At 34.9% G+C, this 21,074-nt stretch overlaps 1 protein-coding gene and 1 pseudogene across 1 annotated transcript in view; one reads left to right on the forward strand and one right to left on the reverse strand.

The window, feature by feature from the left end:
- Fam227b (family with sequence similarity 227 member B) overlaps positions 1 to 21,074 on the forward strand; it is a 190,190-nt gene that overhangs the window by 168,645 nt on the left and 471 nt on the right. Inside the window, exon 11 of the mRNA XM_047539284.1 lies at positions 17,118 to 17,206. Within this exon, the coding sequence (XP_047395240.1) occupies positions 17,118 to 17,206 (89 nt within the window). The remainder of the gene's footprint in view (positions 1 to 17,117; positions 17,207 to 21,074) is intronic.
- LOC124975957 (casein kinase II subunit alpha-like) lies at positions 15,216 to 16,370 on the reverse strand (annotated as a pseudogene).

A 21,074-nucleotide genomic window follows, 5' to 3' on the forward strand; every position in this document is an offset into this window, starting at 1 on the left:
GTCTGCATTTGATATATTTAAGAATATTTTTGTAGAATATTTATTTCCAGGTTGGCAGTGGATTTTGTTTGTTTGTTTTGGTTTTTAGGCACTTTAAACTAGTTTCCACTGTTTCTGTTGAAAACTCCTACTGCTCCTTTCAAGGCAATATATATCTCTTTTCAGTCTGAGTCTGTTGTACCTTAGAATGGTTTTCTTTATATTTATCCTCCTTGTGGTTTGCTTTCCCCAGCCTTCCATGCTACCACATAACTCAACAAATGTACCATGGTAAAAAAATAGCAGCCATGTATGTGGGGTTCCTCCAGATCTAACATCAGCCTAAAGTCCCAGTGGATAACATCATAAAGTCCTAGTTGACTCAATAGTGCTCAGAACCAGTAAATGCTTTCAAGAGACAAAATTAGAGATTGACAGCTCACATCGGAAGGACTTCCCTCTCTGGAATCTTAACTTTTCTTGTTCTCGTTGTATCCAATGTCCTTACAAATAGTATCTTTGTAATTTATCTGGGTTTTTTTTCTTTTACTTTTTAAGTTGTTGAAGTAAAAACATTGCCTGTGAGGCCTACTACATCCTGCTGAAAAAGAAGTCTCAAATAGGTTTTTGGGTTTTTTTTTTTTAATTGGTTCTTTTTAGTTATTCATGACAGTAGAATCCATTTTGACATAATTATACAAGCATAGAATATATTTTGTTCTAATTCAGATCCCAGTACCTCTACTTCCTCTTCCTTCATCCTGCCCCTTCTCTCTTCCCTCTATTGCTCTCTCTGCCCTTTACCCATTGTTATCTTTTTTAATTAATTTCTTGTGGATGTACACAATGGTGAGATTCACTATGGTATATTCATATATGTACATAGGAAAGTTATGTTAGATTAATTCAGCAGTCTTTCCTTTTCCTATCCCCTGTCCTATCCTTTCATTCCCCTTTGTCTTCTCCACTGAACTTCTCTTCTCCTCCCACCCCTTATTGTGGGTTAGCTTCTACATATCAGAAAACATTTGACTTTTGGTTTTGGGGGATTGGCTTATCTCATTTAGCATGATAGTCTCCAGTTCCATCCATTTACTGGCAAATGTTCATAGTCATTCTTCTTAATGATTGAGTAATACTCCATTGTGTATGTATACTATATTTTCTTTATCTATTCATCTGTCGAAGGGTACCTAGGTTAGCTCTTTAGCTTAGCTATTGTGAATTGAGCAGCTATAAACATTGATGCAGGGCTGGGGTTGTGGCTCAGTGATAGAGCGCGCACCTAGCATGTGCAAGGCACTGCACTGGATCCTCAGCACCACATAAAAATAAACAGATAAAGTAAGGGTATGGTATTCAAATACAATTAAAATATAAATATATTTTTAAAAATTGATGTGGTTACATCATCTAGTATGCTGACTTTAAATCCTTTGGATATATACCAAGGAGTGAGATAACTGGGTCAAATGGTGGTTCCATTCCTAATCTTTTGAGTCATCTCTCTACTGCTTTCTAGAGTGGTTGCACCAATTTGCAGTCCCACCAGCCAAGTAGGAGTGTACCCTTTTCCCCACACTCTGGCCAACATTTGTTACTTGTATGCTTGATAATTGCCATTCTGACTTGTGTGAGATGAGATCTTATTGTAGTTTTGATTTGCATTTCTCTAATTGCTGGAGATATTAAACATTTTTTCATATATTTGATGACCATTCATATTTCTTCTGAGAAGTGTCTGTTCTGATTGTTTGCTAATTTATTGATTGGGTTTTTTGGGTTTTTTTTTTTTTTTTTTTTTTTTTTTTTTGGTGTTAAGTTTTTTGAGTTCTTTGTATATCCTAGAGATTAATGCTCTATCTTAAGTACAAGTGGCAAAGATTTTCTTCCATTCTGTAGGCTATCTCTTCATGCTCTTGATTGTTTCATTTGCTGTGAAGAATCATTTTAATTTGATACCATCTCATTTATTGATTATTGATTTTACTTCTTGCACATAAGGCATTTTGTTAGGAAGTCCATATGTCAGAGTGTTCGGCCTTCAAGTAGGCTTTTTTTCATTTTTTTATTGGTTCTTTTTAGTTCTACATGACAGCAGAATTTTTCTAAACCATCTTTATTCTTTTTACAAAAAGAAAAAAATCTAAAACAAAATCTCAGAGAGGAGTTAAAAATAGATCAATAGGAAAAATAATATCATGTAAATGTTCACCAAAAGAAGCCTCAAGTAGTAGGGCATGCTGTGTGAATCAGTGGTAGAGTGCTTGCCTAAAATGCATGAGGCCTTGAGTTCCATTCTCAGCACCACACACACAAGACACACATACACAAAAAGCCAGTATAATGGTATAATAATATTCCTATGAGAAAAAATAAAATTAAAGGAAGAAAACTCTAAAAGGTATATAGAGAGACTACTTAAAAACAATCCAACAAGAAGACAGTGTAAGTGTAAATATGTGAGTACCAAAAACATTGCCTAGAAATACATAAAACAAAAATATTTTGATTTTAACAACTAACTGATAAATTCATACTTGCAGTAGAATATTTTAATACCTCTCTGGATAACAATAGTTAGATCTGACAAAAAGAATTAATAAAGAAAATATATTAGGAAAGCATTAGTAAGTTTGACGTGTGTGAGAGAAGAGAGAAAAGAGAACATTCAACTTATCTAGACTACACATTTCTTTCAAGTACAGTAACACACAATATTCCATATACCATCATAAATGAAATCTCAGCAATACATTCTCTTTTACCTCCTTGCCTAAATAAAATACCATAGTATTTTAGGAATAGTAGAAATCATTGCAGTTATTCCTTTACATTAACCTTAAATTTCTTTTTCCATTTATCAGTTTATTTGAAAAAGCCACAAACCTAATTAAAGATAATTCTCTACCTTCTTTACACCTTAACAAATACAAGTTAAATAGATACAGAGGAATCATGCAACCATGCTGACTAGTCTCATTTTTAGTTCACAGTTATATAACTTAAGCGGGTCTTAATATTGTGTGCTCTTTACCATTTATCTCAGTATCTACACAACTATTTCCACCCTTTTTTCCTTCAGATCTCTAGCACTACCTCCCCTATCCTAAATCTCAAATCCTAATTTTGCTATTTCAATGAAAAATATTAAAGTAATAAGAACTTTCACCAATTCCCATAACCACATCTACCAATTTCCAGCATTATCTACCATATTCTCTGCTTTCCTTCCTGTGCTGATAACTAAGATCAACTTTGTCTAGCACTTCACAAACATAATTTCATTTACTCTTCCAGTGATCCTATGGACTGCCATCAATGGTATCATTTCGTATCTGAGAGCACAGATTTAAAATCACATTGTTTGGGAAGAACTGTTCCTACTTGGCATTCTCTATCCCTTACTGCTCAAAGGGTGGCTCCACATGACATAGAATCACCAATCCCTGTGATATGAGACCCCAGACCTACTTAAATTTTTAAAAATGCATTTTAAAAAGATTCCCTGTTTTTTTCTTATGCACCTTGATATTTAAAGAACGCTCCTGTTCTTTTCCATGCACTTTCTACTATAAAATAGCGCCAATTATTTTTAAAATAAAATTGGTTCTTAGATCATATAATAACACTCAGTCTCTCTCCCTCGGGAAACAGCATGGAAGGACAGGTCTTCCCAAGGTACTAACTAATTCAAACCTTTCAAAAATCCTGTTAATGTCTGTGGTCTTACAAATGAAGTTTCTGGTGGTGTTCCTTCTCTTCCTGTGATTGATTTGATTAAGTTTGGATTCAGGGAGTCTCAGCAGTCAGGGTAGGAGATTAGTGGTAGTCAGATCAAAGAATTTGGGATTACCAGCCTTATAAGAGCCCATTCTTATTCTAATCATTCATTTTAACTGTTAATTTCTCATTCACTGAGAAAAGAGTTTGGCTTAATTAAAAGCAGAACCAAATTTTGCAAATTTGATCTTGGAATATGGACTTATTTTAAGACATATTGTTAGTGGTGAATATTGAAAATCCACCCATGGAAAGAGTTTGAGAGCCTATAATTTATTTTTTTAAATAATGGAATCAAATGCTAGTTTCTTTATTCAGTACAGAAGTCTGACTTACAGTAAACATTCTGATGGAAAGATTCTGGTGAGAGGGTGGGGAACTGACACTGCGTCACTAGGACTTCTGCTAGCATTTTTCCCATTAGAGCACAATGACTCCAAACAAAGAGGAAATGATATGGGTGAACCACAACACCCTCGATTTAACATTTATACCAAGAGAAAGCACAATGAACTCTTGCAAAAGTTTTCTCCCCACTGTATTTGGTACTTCCACCCATAATTTGAAAGAATCGTGTATTTCACATATAGTATACATAACATTGACCTCATGAAAGTGTAAATCCTTTATCACTTTGATTTCATTATGTCTAGGGTTTAATTTTTAAATGGAAAATACTTCACATTTTTCTCTACAGTAATACGAAACTATGTATTTTCAGCACCTATTTTCACCATAATTCTCATAGTGGTAGGGTTAGTCCATTTCTGTTGCTATTACAAAAGACTCCAACTGCTAACAAAAAGTTCGAAGCCTTTGGCAAAAGTTTTAAATTATTAGATGACAATAAGTAAAAGAGACACAATTGCTTTCAACTTCCAACAAGCTATCATGTTACCTTTCTCCCTTACAAACAATCTATGGGGAAATGAAGTTTATGATAATTTGAAATAATTAGGTTTATTAACAACTTTATGACTTAAGGGGTAAAACCACATTACTCACATCATTTGTTTAGCAACCGTAGTATTTAAATTAACTCATAATTACCCACCAATTATTTCAATCATCCTCAAAGATTTGAATTCAATGTATTATTTCCTGACAGACACATTTTTAAAATCTTCTTACACTAGGACAACCACTCCATTTTAATGCCCTTTGCTTTTTTTCTTCTGCACATTCTTGAAGTAAGGACACTCCCAAAGGAACCCTTCACTGCAACCAAGGTGGTCTTTTCATGGTCCTGCCCAAATGCCTTGTTACACAGTCTTATTCTTGGGTATCAGTGGTCTAAAATTTTGCCCATGTCTGAACCCCTACAAATCTAATCAGTTTTTAAGTGAGACTTCTTTAATTATCTCATCCTACAAATAGTCCCCGTCTCATCCTAAAGTTTTCATTTCTGATACAATGTATTTGCTTTTTCATTTCATATGAACTTTATAATAGATGCTGAATTTTCTACAAGTATGACCTATAATGTGTTATCAGCTTATTTAATTAAAATAATGAACTGCTAAAGCCTGTATCCTTTGTTCTCTTAAACTTTGCAGTATTTTTCATGTAGTATTCAAGAAATATTACTTTCTTTTTTTTTTTTTTTTTTTTTCCTGGTGGTTCTAAGGATCAAACCCAGGGCCTTACTCATGCTAGGCAAACATTCCTCTCCTAAGGCACAAACCTAGCCCTACAATAAATATTTATTAAGGGAATGTGTGAATAAACAAATAAATGGAAAATAAAAGATTCAAGTTTGAGAAATCACATTTATGTTTTTTCCCATTTAACAGAAGTAGATTAATTTGATCTATCTCATATCTTAATAGAATTTAAAATAAGAAGCAACATTTGAATATTAATTAAATTTTTTCAAAAAGGCCTTACTTTTACAAATGAAAAAGTTGAGACCCAGTTGGAAAGCAGATTGCTTTAGACTACATATATAGTCTGTGGGAACATTAAATCAAATCTTGGATACCTAACTCCTAATATTTGATCTTTCTAAGGACAATGTTTTCCAGTGGGGATACCAGATTGATAGTGGTCTTAGGCATTAGGCTATTTGAAGGAAAAGATAACTGAAAGGTAAGGAAAAGCCAGGCATGGTGGTGCATGCCTGTAATCCCAGCAACTCAGGAGGCTGAGGCAAGAGGATTGCAAGTTCAAAGCCAGCCTCAGCCTTAGTGAGGCCCTGTCTCAAAATAAATAATAAAAAAATAACTGGGGATGTGGCTCAGTGATTAAGTGTCCCTGTGTTCAATCATGCAGTTCAGTTCATATTATATGTCACATGTTTTAGATTACAGCAATGGACAATAGACTCAGGGAGAATATATTTCTCTTCAACCCTCATAAATTTATAGTTGAGATGAACCCCTATAACAAAAGACAGATTAACAAGAGAAAAGCAAGTTTATTAACATGCACAGGTCACATCGTGTAAGAAAAACCTCAATGAAATGCAACTCAAAGCAGTAGCTTGACACTCTGGCTCATATGGAATCTTCAACAAAGAACAATAAATTTTAGAGAAGCATCAAAGCAAAGGAAAACAGTTTTAGAGGCAGGTAAATATATGGGAAGAAATTAATGGAGTACACTTTGCTTGTAGATTCCTCTAGTGGTATCTCCAGTTGATAAGGATCTATGGGTGTCTCCAGTGATTAACTTCTGTCCTTTCTAATAAAGACAGAATGCTTTACAGATTTATGTTCTGCTTTGGGGAAAATAGTGGGAGGGCAGAGGGATTTTCTGCATCGGCTTCTTCTTAATTGTCTTCATTTCAATAATTCTTTATATTTTGGGGAGGCATATTCTGGTTTCCCATAGTCCCCACTTTGAAACATTATTTTCAGAAAGTTTTACATGTTAAAGGAGATTTGGTCGCTATGGAGAGATTTGGGTTTTAAGTTTTGAAAATAAGAGATTGGTAGAGAGAGAAAAAACAGATTGGGACCAGCAGAAAAGAACAGACATGAGTGTATTGTCCCATATCTTACTGAATTGGTCTCTTAGATCTGAGAATAGGTCAGTTCAGGTAAACAATTGTGTCTTATTTTAGGAGGTGGTATTCTAGGTAAGCTCCCATCAAAATTAGGCCTCACTCTCTACACTGCCCCTCAGGCTATACAATGGGATTCTTTGTCCAAATTATAATTCCAGAGTTCTCTATATGCTTCCAACAGCAAAGAAAATCAATACATCTCTGATGGCTGAATGGAGGTACCAAACACTCTCCTCCTCTCCTCCTCCTCCTCTTCTTCCACAAAGAAGAACCAAAGCAACAGCTGAACAGCTGCATTTTGAGTGAGTCACCATGGCAGAACACTGGAACTCAGGAAAGGGGAGATTAGAACATGGCAAGACTTGGAGACCTGGAATAACCACATAGAAAGAGGAACAAAGAACCCCAGCAACTACCACCTTGGCTTCCCAGTCAGGGGACAGGGATTATATTTTGCAGGGGAAGGAGTGAACAAAAGAATCGCAACAAACTCCATCACCACAAGCAACAACAATTCTAGCTACCAGAAAGTTTCATAATTATCACAAATTTGCAGCCCAGTTAGGGGAGAAACCTGGAGTCCACACAGCAGCTTTCTATGGGAAAGGAACTCACATCAGCTCCTTGGAAAACCCCAGAACCCAGGCTGCTGTGTCTTATGCCATCTTCAGAAGGAACTCATTGTCTGAATTCATACTTTTCTAGGAATTAGAATACCCTTCAGATACCCATCTCTGGGACCGCACAGTTATTCTACCATACTAGTGTAGATATTGAATTGCAGACCCAAGAAGACCAAGAAAGGCAACTGTGATCCCAGCACCCAAGCCTGCCCAAGGCCCTGAATTTCAGGACATAGGTGTCTCAGGACAGAGAGGAACCAAGAGTGCTATCCTAGAGAACTGAATGACCATGGTGCTTTTATATTGGGAACAAGGGAATTGCCAATCATATGTAGACTTACACCATTGTTAGAACTGAAGGCACTCACCTGTATGGTCACCACTGGCCACATCCCCCCATCCCCTGAGTCAATGCATGTTCCTCTCCTCCAACTACTTCTACCCACAGAGTGTGCGGGCCATATTGCTGGCAGGTCTGAGTGCAAGGTGCTTCAGGCCCTCTATCACTGCTGTAGATGCCAGTGCCAGAGACCCTTACCAGCAGGAGTGCCTGAGGAAATGCCCATCACCCACCTGGTGGCATCACTCTCATTGTTGGAGTGGCTACACAGTTGGCACCCCACACCTACTGATGTGTATATCACAACTGCCTGCGCCATAAACGTGTCCCCACCTTCATGAGGCCTCCAGAAATAATTAAATAATTTAATTCCATGACACCCCAAACTGTACCCTTCGTCAGTTAAGCCAAAGAAGCTATAGGGAGAGTACACTATGTTACCCAACTAGAACCAAAGTCAACATTGCATACCAAACTGACACATCAAGACACGTCTTCAGGAGAAAGTCTTTTACTAAGAAGTCTACCCTCTTAGTAGTAGAGATAACTGATCCACCAGGCATGTAAATGTCAATGTAGAGGCATGACAAAAGTGAAAAAAAACAAGGTAAGAAAATGCCTCCAAAAGAACATAATGGCCCTCTAGTAACACATCCCAAAGAAAATGGTATTGCTGAGATGCCCAAAAAAGAATTTAAAAGAATGATTACAAAGAAGCTCCTTAAGATTCAAGAGAATACAGACAATTGAACACAACTGGGAAAACAATCCACGATAAGAATGAGCAGTTCAGCAAAGAGAAAGATTTTAAAAAGAAAAAAAAAAAACAGAAAATCTTGGAAATGAAGAACTCAATTAGTTGAATAAAATGTACAATTGAAAACTTCAATGACAGACTAAATTAAACAGAGAATATCTGAACTTGAAGATAGGTCTTTTGAAATATCTAAGTTGGATCAAAAAATTAAGAAAGAAAAGAAAGAAAAAGAGAAAGAGAATTTCTTTGAGACTTCTGACATGTCACATTTTATAGATACCTGAAGGAGGAAAAAAAAAGACATAGAAAACCTGTTCAATTAAATAATAACTGAAAAATTCCATACCTTAGAAAAGATGTAAACATGCAGATACAGGAAACCTTCGGAACTCCAAACAGACATAACCAGAAAACTTTTCCCCCTTGACATATTATATCCCAGCTGTTAAAAGCACAAAACAAAGAGAAAATTCTAAAAACTACAAGAGAAAAGTGCAAAGTCACACTTAAGGGAACCCCTATTACAGTAATAACTTTTGACAAAAAATAGCTGTCTACCCAAGAATACTATATCCAACAAAGCAATCCTTAAGAATGAAGAATAAAAATAATTTTTCAACACAAAAACTGAGGGAATCCATCACCACCAGACTGAATTTTCAAAAGATTCTTAAGGCATTCCTATGTCTAGAAGCAAAAGAAAGATTCTTATCAACATGAAAACATACGAGTGTATAAAATCCACTGGTAGACACATGAAAGAGAAATAGAAAAGAATTACACTTTATCAATACTATAAACCACCAAGCCATAAAGATGAACAACAAGACAGGAAGAATTTGAAACAAATAGAAGAACTTTAACAGAATAGAGTAAGTTCTTACATATCTATAATAACCTTGTGCATAAATGAACTAAATTACCCAACTGAAAGATAAAGATAGGTTGAGTGGGTACAAAAACAAGACACAATGATATGCTGCCTATAAGAAACTCACTTCACCAGTAAAGATACACAGAGACTGAAAGTGAAAGGATGGAAAAAGACGTTCCATGCAAACAGAAAACAAAAACTAGCAGGAGTAGCTGTCAGACAACATAGACTTAAAGACAAAAACTGCAAAAAAAAAAAAAAAAAAAAAAAACCAAAAAAGGTATTTATATAATAATTAAAGGATCAATTCAATAAGAGAATTTAATAATTGTAAATTTAAATAAACTTGATGCCAGAGCATACTATTTTATACGACAAAAATTATTAGATCTACATGGAGAGATAGGATCTCTCCAATAAAATAATAGTGGGAGACACTGCACTTTCATAAATGAACCAATCATTTAAACAGAAAACCAACAAAGAAACAACAGAGGTAATTCATGGCTTAAATCAAATGAATTTAACATTATTTATAGAATATTTCATCTGACAACTACAGAATACACATTCTTTTTTTCTAGCACATAGAAGATTCTCTAAAGTAGACTATATATTAGTCCAAAAAACAAGTCTCAACAACTTTTTTAAAACATTGAAATCATATTATGTATCTTCTCTGACCTAAATAGAATAAAACTAAAAACTAACAACAAAAGAAACTTCAGAAGCTATATGAATTCATAGAGACTTAGAAATATGCTACTGAGTGAACAATGGGTCATTGAAGAAATCAAAAGGGAAACTTTTAATTTTTCTAAACAAATGAAGGAAAAAAATAACAAAGATCAGATCAGAAATAAATGGAATGTGGAGACTAAATTTTTAAAAATTGATGAAACAAAGAGGTGCCTTTTTAAAATGATAAAATGACAAACCTTTAGTTAGATCAATTAAGAAAAAAGAGAGAAGACCCAAATAAAATCAGAGATGAAAAGGAAACATTAAGCTGATACCAAAGAAATATAAAGGATCAGCAGAGACTATTATGAACAACTATGTGCTAACGAATTTAAAAACCTGGAATAAATGAATATATTATGGACATGCATAACCTACTGAAATGAAACCATTTAGACAAACAATGCCTAAACACATCAATAATGAGTAGTCAGAATGAATGACATAAAATTAATAATGAGATTTATCAGTAATAAAAAGTCTCTCAACAAGGAACAGTGTTCACAACAGACTTCACTGCTGATAACTGTCAGGCTTTTAGAGAATAAATAGCACCAATTCTTCCCAAATTATCCCAAAGAATTGAAAAGGGAAGGAACCCTTCCAGATAGCTTCAATGAGGCTAGAAATTACTCTGATACCAAAACCAGATGAGGATACAACAACAACAACAGAGGAACTATAGACTAATATCCCTGATGAACATAGATACAAAACTTTCTCAACAAAACATAAGCAAATAAAATCAAGTAGCACATAAAAAATATCATTCACCATGATCTAGTTGGATTTTCCCAGAGATGCAAGGATGACTCAACATGCAAATCAAAAATTGTAATACATCATATCAACAGAATAAAGGATACAAAGTATATGACCATCTCAATCAATGCAGAAAAAGCATTTACTAAAATATAACATGACATTGTGATTAAAAATCCTGGATAAATTAACTATAGAAGATCATACAGCAAATAATAAAGGTTCTACATGGCACATCTGCAGCCAGCATCATATGGAATGGGGACCACTCTTAATAGAGCACCAGAAGTTTTAGCTAGAGTGAGAAACTCTAACGAGGCAAGAGAAAAAAATAAAAGGCATATAAATAGGAAGGGAGGAAGTCAAATTATCCATTTACAAATAAGACACTGTATTTAGAAAAACCTAAAGACTCTGCTAAAAGACTGATAGAACCAATAAATGAATTCAGTAAATTTGCAGGATACAGAATCAACATACAAAAATAAGTAGCATCTTTATACACCAATAACAGGATGGCTGAAAAAGAAATCATGAAAGCAAATTTCGTTCAAAATAGTTTACACACACACACACACACACACACACACACACACACACACATACTCTAGGGACAAAATTAACCAAGGCAGTGAAACACCTCTACAATGAAAATTAAAAAAAAAAAAAAAAAAAAAAAAACCACTCATGAAAGAAACTGAATAACATACAAACATATGGAAAAACTTCTTGTGTTCACAGATTAAAAGAAGATTTTTAAATGTCCGTACTACCCAAGCAACTTACAGATTCAATGAAATCCCCATCAAAATACCAATGACATTCTTCACAGAACTAGAAAGAACAATCCTTAAATTCATATGGAAACACAGAAGACCCTGAATAACCAAAGTAATCTTGAACAAAAAGAACAAAGCTATAGGAATCACAATTCTGTTTTACAGTGTGTTTATGATGTTTGGTTCCTCAAAGCCTTAGTTTATAAATACATTCATTTCTTACTCAAATACTTATCACTTTGTTCTTTATATGAAACCACAGAAATACTTAGAAAGCTAATCACTTGTTTCTTGGATCTATAAGTTGTTTGAGCAATGATTTAGTCCTTGAAGATAAAATAGAATTCAAAGTAAGAAACTTGAGAAAAAAGTAACCTCTCCAAGTGCCAAAATAAAATAAGATGGCAATTTCCTTGGAAATCAAATGTGACAGAAATTCCTATTTTATTATAAGAGCTTCATGTTCTTGGATATACTAAATTCAGTTCAGAGTTGATGAACCAAGGATGCTAATGATGCCCTACCTGTACATAGTACTTCATAGTTATAAGAAATCAAAGTGGATAACCACTCCATAGTAAATCACAATTATATGTTAACCTAACAATACTAGGAGAAGCAATTTAATTTTACTGTATAGCATTGTGAAGTTCTTTGTGCTGCTATTAAACCATAAATTGCAAACAAAAAGGTATTAGGGTAACTCTGCTTGTAGGCATGCAGACAGATATAACCTGCTTGAGGTCTAATATGAAGATGGCAATACTGAAGAGATTTGGGAGGTGTGTGTATAAGGAACTGAAAAAAAAGAAAAGCATAAGAAAATATATACAATAAGACAATAAGAAAATGCTCATAGGTATACAATGCTTTCTTTGAAATACTCATCATTTTCCTACACCACTGAAACAAAATTGCATTCATGTCTTATTTCTTATTTGTTCATATCACATGTATTTTACTTAATGGCTACCTATGTTTTCTCTTTCTTTTATTTCCTATTGCATAATAAAAGTCACTGTGAAAGTAGTTTTGGTTTATATTAGATAGATCATAAAATTGATCTGTGTGTATTGTTTTTTCTGTTTCTATAGTGTATTCAATTACTGATTAATATGTATGACCTACTTGATCTTGTTTTAAGTATTCCAAGATATGTGAGTCATTTACATTTCAGAAAACTACTAAAATAAAAACTGCAGAAGTGCACGGAGATAGCCATACTTACTTGTGTAAAAGTCTCTTTTTAAGAGAAACAACATCCCTAAGATAAATAAGTGATAATTATGTAAATTAAATTTTCTCAAAGCAAGTAGAAAAATAACTGAATTTTTTTTTCACTAGTGAAATTTTGAAGACCTAGTAAAAACACTGAAGACATACTTTCTTAGTTTCATCAAGTAGAGTGGTTGTGGTATTTCAGGTACTCTTCCTAAGCTTTCAGAGATGCTGAGAATAGAGAAGATATGAAAACTATAACTAAGATTTTTCCCTTAAATAAATTACTGGGTTAGAGGAAAGTGAAAAAGAAAAAAGTTGATAATACAGTTATTTTAAAATTGTTTACTAACGTTTGTATTTAGTGGGATTTGGGGGTTTTGTAAGTGTTTTTGCAATTTTTTTCTTTGATTCTTTTTCTCCTTAAACTTATTTGCTTGTTTTGTATTGATTGCCAATTATCCCTAGTTTAGGTTCTATGCATGATATTAATGTATACTACTTTCTGTAATATGCAAACCAAAATCAGGTGATCTGGAAAGTAAACTTTTGGTTGTGGGTACAGTGGACATGAAATAGAGGTTCCTTTATTATTCAAATTATACTTGTTCAGAAAAGTCCAAAAATCAATATCACATAAATGTGTTTAAGGATGATTCAAAATTGAGAAAATGTTTAAAAATTATATAACATATTACTTTTCTGGCCCAGTCTAATTCCAACTTACTTGGTTCTACTTGAATTTTTAAATGTACCCTTTGGTTAACTAATCCTTTAATCTCGGATGGTGTTAAATGTTCACCTGTGTCTAGTCTTTCAGGTTATTGTTCAATATTTCTGAATACATTACCTTAAAAATCAGTTCAAGTGACTTTCCTCAACTCTAATGAGGCTTGTCATCAACATTACAACCTCTAGATCTGATCAGTCTACGTGGTAACTGACGATCAGTACCAGAATCTAGAACAAATCTCTCAGGTCACCTTCTTCCTCTGCCCTGTGTTTAGATATACTTAATACCTAGCTTGTGCTTTTAGGTTAATTGACATGACTAATTATATCAAATGACTTCTCTTTTTTTTTTTTTTTGATAAATAAAACCAAACGTTTATTTACACCAAAGAATTCCAACACTGAATCTCTCATATATGAGGGACAAATTATTATATATATACACATGGCAAGGGGTGGCAGGGCTGTAACAAGAGTTACAGATCTACCATTTCTGTTTCACTGGAGATAGTGGCTCTGCTCCTGCCTCTTAGACACATTTACAAGACTGATGAACAGGTCTTCTCATTGGATGGCATGTAAAGGAAGAAGAGATAGGAGGAAAAGAAGACAGAAAGCTGAAAGTGAGACTCAGTGTGGCCTCAGCTCCTATTAGCTCTTAAAGTTGCTTGCATGAATCCTATATAGAATATGTTTCTTTTGAGAAAATCAGCAAGTTATGCCCAGTAACTAACTGACTTCAACATGGCCAAGTCAAAGAAAATGAAGATTTTTACCTTCTCCTTCCTAACAGCTATCAAGCATAGCATATTGGGAGACAAAAGGGGGGAAAATACCAAGGCAGGAGCCTGAGAGGAAAGGTATCACAATTTTAAACTAAACTAAAACTAAAATTATAAGTGAGCTGGATTTAGGGTTAGGTCAGTAAGACATAATGCATACTAAACAGAAATTCTTAGGATCTGTCTGTACTTTGTATAGATTTTCAGCATCTCAACATAAGTAAGACACACTTCCACTAGCGTTGCCAGAATAATGCCACTGAAGCACTTCTGGAGTAAAGTAATTTAAACGCCCAGCAGTACACTGCTCTTAGATTGAGTCCACCCTGCCTCTCTTTCTTCCTGACTCTGAGAAAGTACATTTTTTTAATCTCTGAAGAAGAGCAAGAGATACGACCCACTCCAAATTATAGAATGGTGGGGGAAGCAACAGTGAAAATGAGAAGAAATCTCCTCCCAAATGCAGCAACTGGGATTGAGGTTGGTTTATCTTTGTTCTTTAGTAATAAGGAACTGAATTTGGAAGGGGAGAAAATAATTGTCCACGAAATATTCCACCTGCAGGTAATTCTTCAAGGAATTCCCTGAGTTTTAAAATTTTTGAGTTAAAAAAAAGAAAAGAAAAAGAAAATCAGCCTATTTTATATATATATGTATATACATTTTTTTAATGACTGAATACTCTAACTCCACAAGCAACAGTTCAGACACAGTGCTTCTAAAGCGTTCACCCCTCCTCACCAGGCGCAAGGTGCCTCAAGGAGAAAGTAGACTTCCCCACCTCTGCTCAGGCACCAGGAAACAATGGGGTTCAAGCATCAAGAAAAAGATGGGGCCATTACTGTTGAGCAACAGCAGAGGTTGGAAGAGGCATCCCAAGGGGGTTAGCAGCAGCAATCATGGGTGAGCCTGCCAGAGGTTCAAGGGGTGATGGGGTTGACACTAAGGAAATCCCTGACATCATGTTGCACTGCTGACAGGTGTACTGCTCCCTGCACGTTAGATGAACCCATCTGAGCCTGGTCCTTTACAACAGTGTAGAAATTGGGGTGCTCCACGACCTTTCTTGCAGTGAGCCGTGACTGGTGGTCATACCACAGCAGCTTGTCCAAGAAATCCAAGGCCTCAGGGCTGATAAGGTGCTGGTTTCACTATGTACAAAGCATTCCTATCACTTACAAGAGTGTCTCCCCAAAATAATATTGAAATGTGGATCTAATTCATTGTTGTATTTGTCAATAAAGTCATATAAATCTTCTATCCCCAAAACCCTGGCTATCCTCACCAACTAATCAAAATTGTCATGTCCATGGAAAAATGGCTCCTTCTGGAAGATCATACTCTCCAGCATACAACCCATGCTCCACATATCCAAACTATAATCATACATCGGATAGTCTAGAAGACGCTCAGGGACTTTTAACTATTGGGATGCAACTCTGACATTATATTCTTGGCCAGGATGGTAAACCTTAGTAAATCCCAGTCTATTAGCCATAGCTTTCTTTGCACATGATCAATCATGGCATTATGGGGCTTCACATCTTTATGCATAATTCCCATGCTATGACAATAATCCAGGGCCTTCAGAATTTCAGACTTGTAAAATCAAATATCATAGTCTGTTAACATCTTGTACAATTGCTTGAAGTCTGTGTTGTTTATGTGTTCAAAACCCAAGGCACACAGGGTCTTTTACAATGTCTGCCAGCATGATGCTGTTGGGACTTTCTCTTAAATTCTCCAAAATCTTTATTTCATGTCTAATTATCTTCTTTTTTACTGCTCGAGAATTTTAACAACATTTTCATTATTTGTGATGTTGACGGCTTTGAATACTTCACTGTATTTACCCTGGCCTAACTTTCTAAGGAGCTGGTAGTCATCTTGATTTCCCCATTCCACTAAAAGTGACTCAATCCCAGTATTCTTGGGTTCTGTGTTTATTGACATCTGTGTAAACTCTGGCACTGTGTGGAATGGGTCCCAACATTTCAGGTTGGTGGACAAATCTAAACTTGAGGCTTGAAGATCTGGCAGTCACTGTGTACAGAGATAGCTGCGGGTAAGACCTTGTGTCACACCTTTTTTCTTCAAACTGTGGTGGCAGCTACCATGGCAGCCACTCTCCCCCCTTCTCACCCAGACAATAGGGAGCTCAAATAGTTCTTTTCCTTTGAAGGTGTAGCAAGTTTCCCTCAGTACCCTCAAGCATATTCATACTAGTTGAAAGATTACCAGATCTCTGAATGTGCTGTCAGAATATGGGGAAAGGGGACTTTGACATGCAGAGGCCCAAGCTCCTACTGGATTTAACAGGAGGGTGTTGAAAAGAATTCCAAACTTAGAAGCAAGGGACTATCTGCATCTTCTCTCTCCTTTACTTCATTAACAGTGGCCTAACCTCGTCATGAAATTTTTTGCACTTTAGTTTTCTCATCTGTAAATTGTGGAAAATGTTAACTTAGCTCATAGAATGGTTTTGTGAGGATGACATGAGATAATGTAAATGAATGAATTTTATAAGCTCTAAAGCCCTATTTGGAAAAAATATAAGATGGGATAGTCATTTCCTATGACTGGAGCAAGCTATAACAATTTTCCAACTCCCATCCATGTTTGCCTCTCTCCATGTTTCAGGTATAGTGCCAGAAAGAAAAAAGGATATTATGCTTTCTGTGAAGGGAAAAAACCCACAATTTTTAAATTTTATTTTATTTTATTTTATTTTTTGTTCTAGCTATGGACTCCAATGTGGCAAAAATTTTGAAGAAACCAAGAGTAAATGTAATATCCACAGTCAAGGAAGACTCAGAAGCAATAACAAAGGTTTGGAATATAGTAGTTATTGTTAAACTGTTTACTTTGCCTTATAATTGGAATTGACCAGGTTCACATAGGCAATTTCAGTTATTACATTCTCAACATTTTTTTAGAAAAGAATTTAAAGATCAAAGGAGTTTTTTTGGAGACTCATTTATTAATGTAATATCTTAATATTAAAAAGCTTTGTTTTCTTCTGAAAATATCCCCATCTCTAATGGGGAAAAAAAAATCATACCATTTATCTTTTCTTCACAACATTTCTTGTTACTGCTTCTCCTTAGGTTGACAGGCAAAGATTTCTTCTAGTGTTTTGGCATAATTGTAATCTCAATAAGCATCAAAGTTTCAGGGACAACTTCAAAGGAGTATCAGCAATGGTCAATCTGCCCTCATTGCTTAAGCTATGGTCCATATGTAGATACCGAGGCTCTTGATGCTCGAAAGCTTTGTTTCTTCACATTCTTTAAGGTTCCTGGCAAGTACAGATCCCATAACCTTGCTGCCTTGTGTTGCTTCAGCCAAGATTCAATGAGGTCATTGGCTTATAATTCTGAATTTGAGCTCTTAATTTGTTAGGTAATTAGGTTTTAAGTCAGTTATCATCTTTATTGCTAAAATTTTATCTAATTTATCTAGCCAAGTCTATTATTTAAAATGAGAAATTATAGTAATATAAAGTCTACTTTCTGAAAGTTAGTATTTATATATTTCTTGGTCTTTAATAATCCAATTTTGTAAAATCTCTTCCTACCTTCATTCAACTTTCACAATACTGCCAAGGATTATTTGTAAATACTCAGGATATAATCTGGCAATCTGTAAAATTCCACTGTGGAACGATGGCAATGCCATGTCCTTTACTTTAGGGGCAAGATTGCTAGATTTAGAAATCAGGGAAATGTAATAGAAATTATATATTTAATATTTAGAAAGAATAAACAAATAGGAATATATGGGTTTATAACTAACTAAACAACCTTTTCCAGAGGACACTTAAAAGATAGAAAGTCAATTGAAGATACACCCTTAGTAATACATCAAATTTCTGCCCCATTGACCCTGTCCCGTGTATTACTCAGCTTGGGCTAACATTTTTTTTAAATGTCTTAGACTGGGCATCTTAAACATTTATTTCTCATAGTTCTAGAGGCTAGAAAGTTCAAGATCAAGGAGCCTGCCAATGTGGTTTTCCAGAGAGGACTCTCCCTCGCTTATAGATGACTTCCTTTTTGTTGTGTCCTTACATGACAGAGAGAGCAAGCTGTGGTCTCTTAAGACACCACTCCCATCATGAATGGCCCCACCTAAACCTAATTATCTTCAGAAGGCCCACCTCCAAATACCACCACAATGGGAGTTGACACTTCTACATATGAATTTGGGGCAAGGGAGACAAATATTAACATCCCATAACATAGGGGATCTACTCTACTAATTAGACAATTTATATATTTATGCCTAATTTTTTGGAAACCAACACTGAAAAATCCTGTGGACAAACAGATGAAGGGCTATGAGACGATATTACTTAAACAATGCCAATATATTTAAAGTTATTTCTGTTAGGGAAAAGACTCTGGAAGTCATAATAACTGTTTTCAAATATGTGGAGAGCTGCTATAGAATATAAGAATCAGACTTTCTGTGTGGCTCCAAAAAAAAAAAAAAAAAAAAAAAAAAAAAAAAATATATATATATATATATATATATATATATATAACTTTTACCAATAAATGAAAGGTTTGGGGAGACAGATTTCAGTTCAACATAAAGAATTTTCTAGGCATCAAAGTTGTTTAAATGCTGAATTGGTGCCTATGAGTCCCAGTCACTGCAAGTGACATGGTCAATGAGCATAGGCAGAACACATATTCAATCCTCAAAAATCAAAATTTAACTTTTAGTCACTGTCAGCAAGTAACCTTTAATAAAGTAACAGAAAAATTGGACACCAAAACCACACTTTGGACTTTCTAGTTCACCCCCTGTAATCCTTTCAAAGTTTACATGATTGCTTAGTTCTTCAAATTTGTGTTAAATTAACTTTTTACTGTAAAAGTCTTATTTATGGAATCTTAAAAAACTCTGTCAAATTTCTGCCTTTATCTTTTGTGGGATGAATAGAATCATTAGAGATTTATTTTAATTGACTTAGTTATACAGAGTGACTCTAGCAAGACCCTCTTTGGGCAACTTGAGAACTTATGCTTTAAAGCACTTAGAACATGGGCATGGGTTCACAAAACACTGAATGCACATCTAATACGTAGTTCAGCTCTTACCTGATTGATTACCCTTAAAAATCATGGATCCTCAGAGAGAAAAAGGGAGCTGTGAACTGTGATTTTCCTATTTTAAAAACTGATAACTGCAGAAAAATAACAGAAATGCCTATTTCTAGAATTTTAGTAAGATAGAACATTTATCTTATACTACCAAAGATAGAAGGAAGAAAAGATTTTTCTTAACCTAAACTGAGCTTGTTCTGTATTATTAGTCAACTTTGCATACTGTGAATAAATGCCTGATATAATAAGCTTCAAAAGAAGAAAGATTTGTTTCACCTCACAATTTTGGGGGTTTCAGTCCCTGGTTAGTTCCCATATTGCCTTTGGACCTGTGGAAGGCGGTACATCATGGCAGGAGCACATGGTAGAGGCCTGTTTACCTTATGGCAACCAAGAAGCAAAGAAAGAGGTCTGGGGAAGGGGTTGGGGCCTTAATATCGTTTTCACTAACCTAACCTCCCGCTATTAGATCCTACTATTATGAGATTCCATCACTTCCTGATAGTGCCATATCTTAGGACCAAGTCTTTAACACACAGGCTTTGGAAAGACATTTTGGATCCAAACTGCAGCAGGTGAGTTTTGTACACATTTTAAAGACCAGGCTAGATGTAACCCTATGTGAATTACCATGGGATTTTTTTTGGGGGGTGCAGTTTGCTGGGGATTGAACTAAAGGGCACTCAACCACTGAGCTATATCCCCAGCCCTATTTTGTATTTTATTTACAGACAGGTTCTCACTGAGTTGCTTAGCACCTTGCTTTTGCTGATGCTGGCTTTAAATTCACCATCCTTCTGCCTCAGCCTCCCAAACTGCTGGGATTACAAGTGTGCACCAGCTATCATGGGATATTAAGATGAAGGAAATTATTTACATAATAGAAAATATGACTAATAACATGACTGATATGTACATTAAGTTTTCATCATCAAATAATTGCTATATTCCCATTTTGATTATGGTACTCCCATATTTTAAATAATTCTGTATCAGGAATTCTGAAACACATATTATTCATAAAAACCTACAGCATAAGAATATTTCCACAAAAAAAAACTTTAGAGAGGTTTACGCATCAATAAAACAAATAACAATAAAATCTTATTTCCCCACAGGAAGTGGAATCAATAATAAGTCTCTCAACATTACAAAGATTGAAAAAAGACTTTAAATGAGTAGCTGCAATGCTGCTCTTGTCTTCCTTTAGAATAACAGAATCTTGGAGTAATTATATTATGGCCATTGTTTTCGTGACTTACAATTCTTGGTCAACAATTTTTTTTTTCATCAGCACTTTATCATGTTATCCCACTGCCTTCTGGTCTCCCTGGTTATGATAATAAGTTAGCTGTTACTGTTATTGAGATTCCTATATGTGATGAGCTGTTTTTCTCTTATTGCTTTTAAGATCTCTCTTTAAAAATGTTTATTTTTAATTGTTTGTCTGTGGTGTATCTAGGTGTGAATTTATCTTACTTAGAATTTGATCAACTTCTTGGATGTATTTTTTATAAAATTTGGGAAGTTTTGGGCATTATTTCTTCATAATTTTTCCTGCCCTTTTTCCTGACTTTTGTGCT

This window comes from Sciurus carolinensis, chromosome 2, assembly GCF_902686445.1.
Source record: "Sciurus carolinensis chromosome 2, mSciCar1.2, whole genome shotgun sequence".
Lineage (NCBI taxonomy): Eukaryota > Metazoa > Chordata > Mammalia > Rodentia > Sciuridae > Sciurus > Sciurus carolinensis.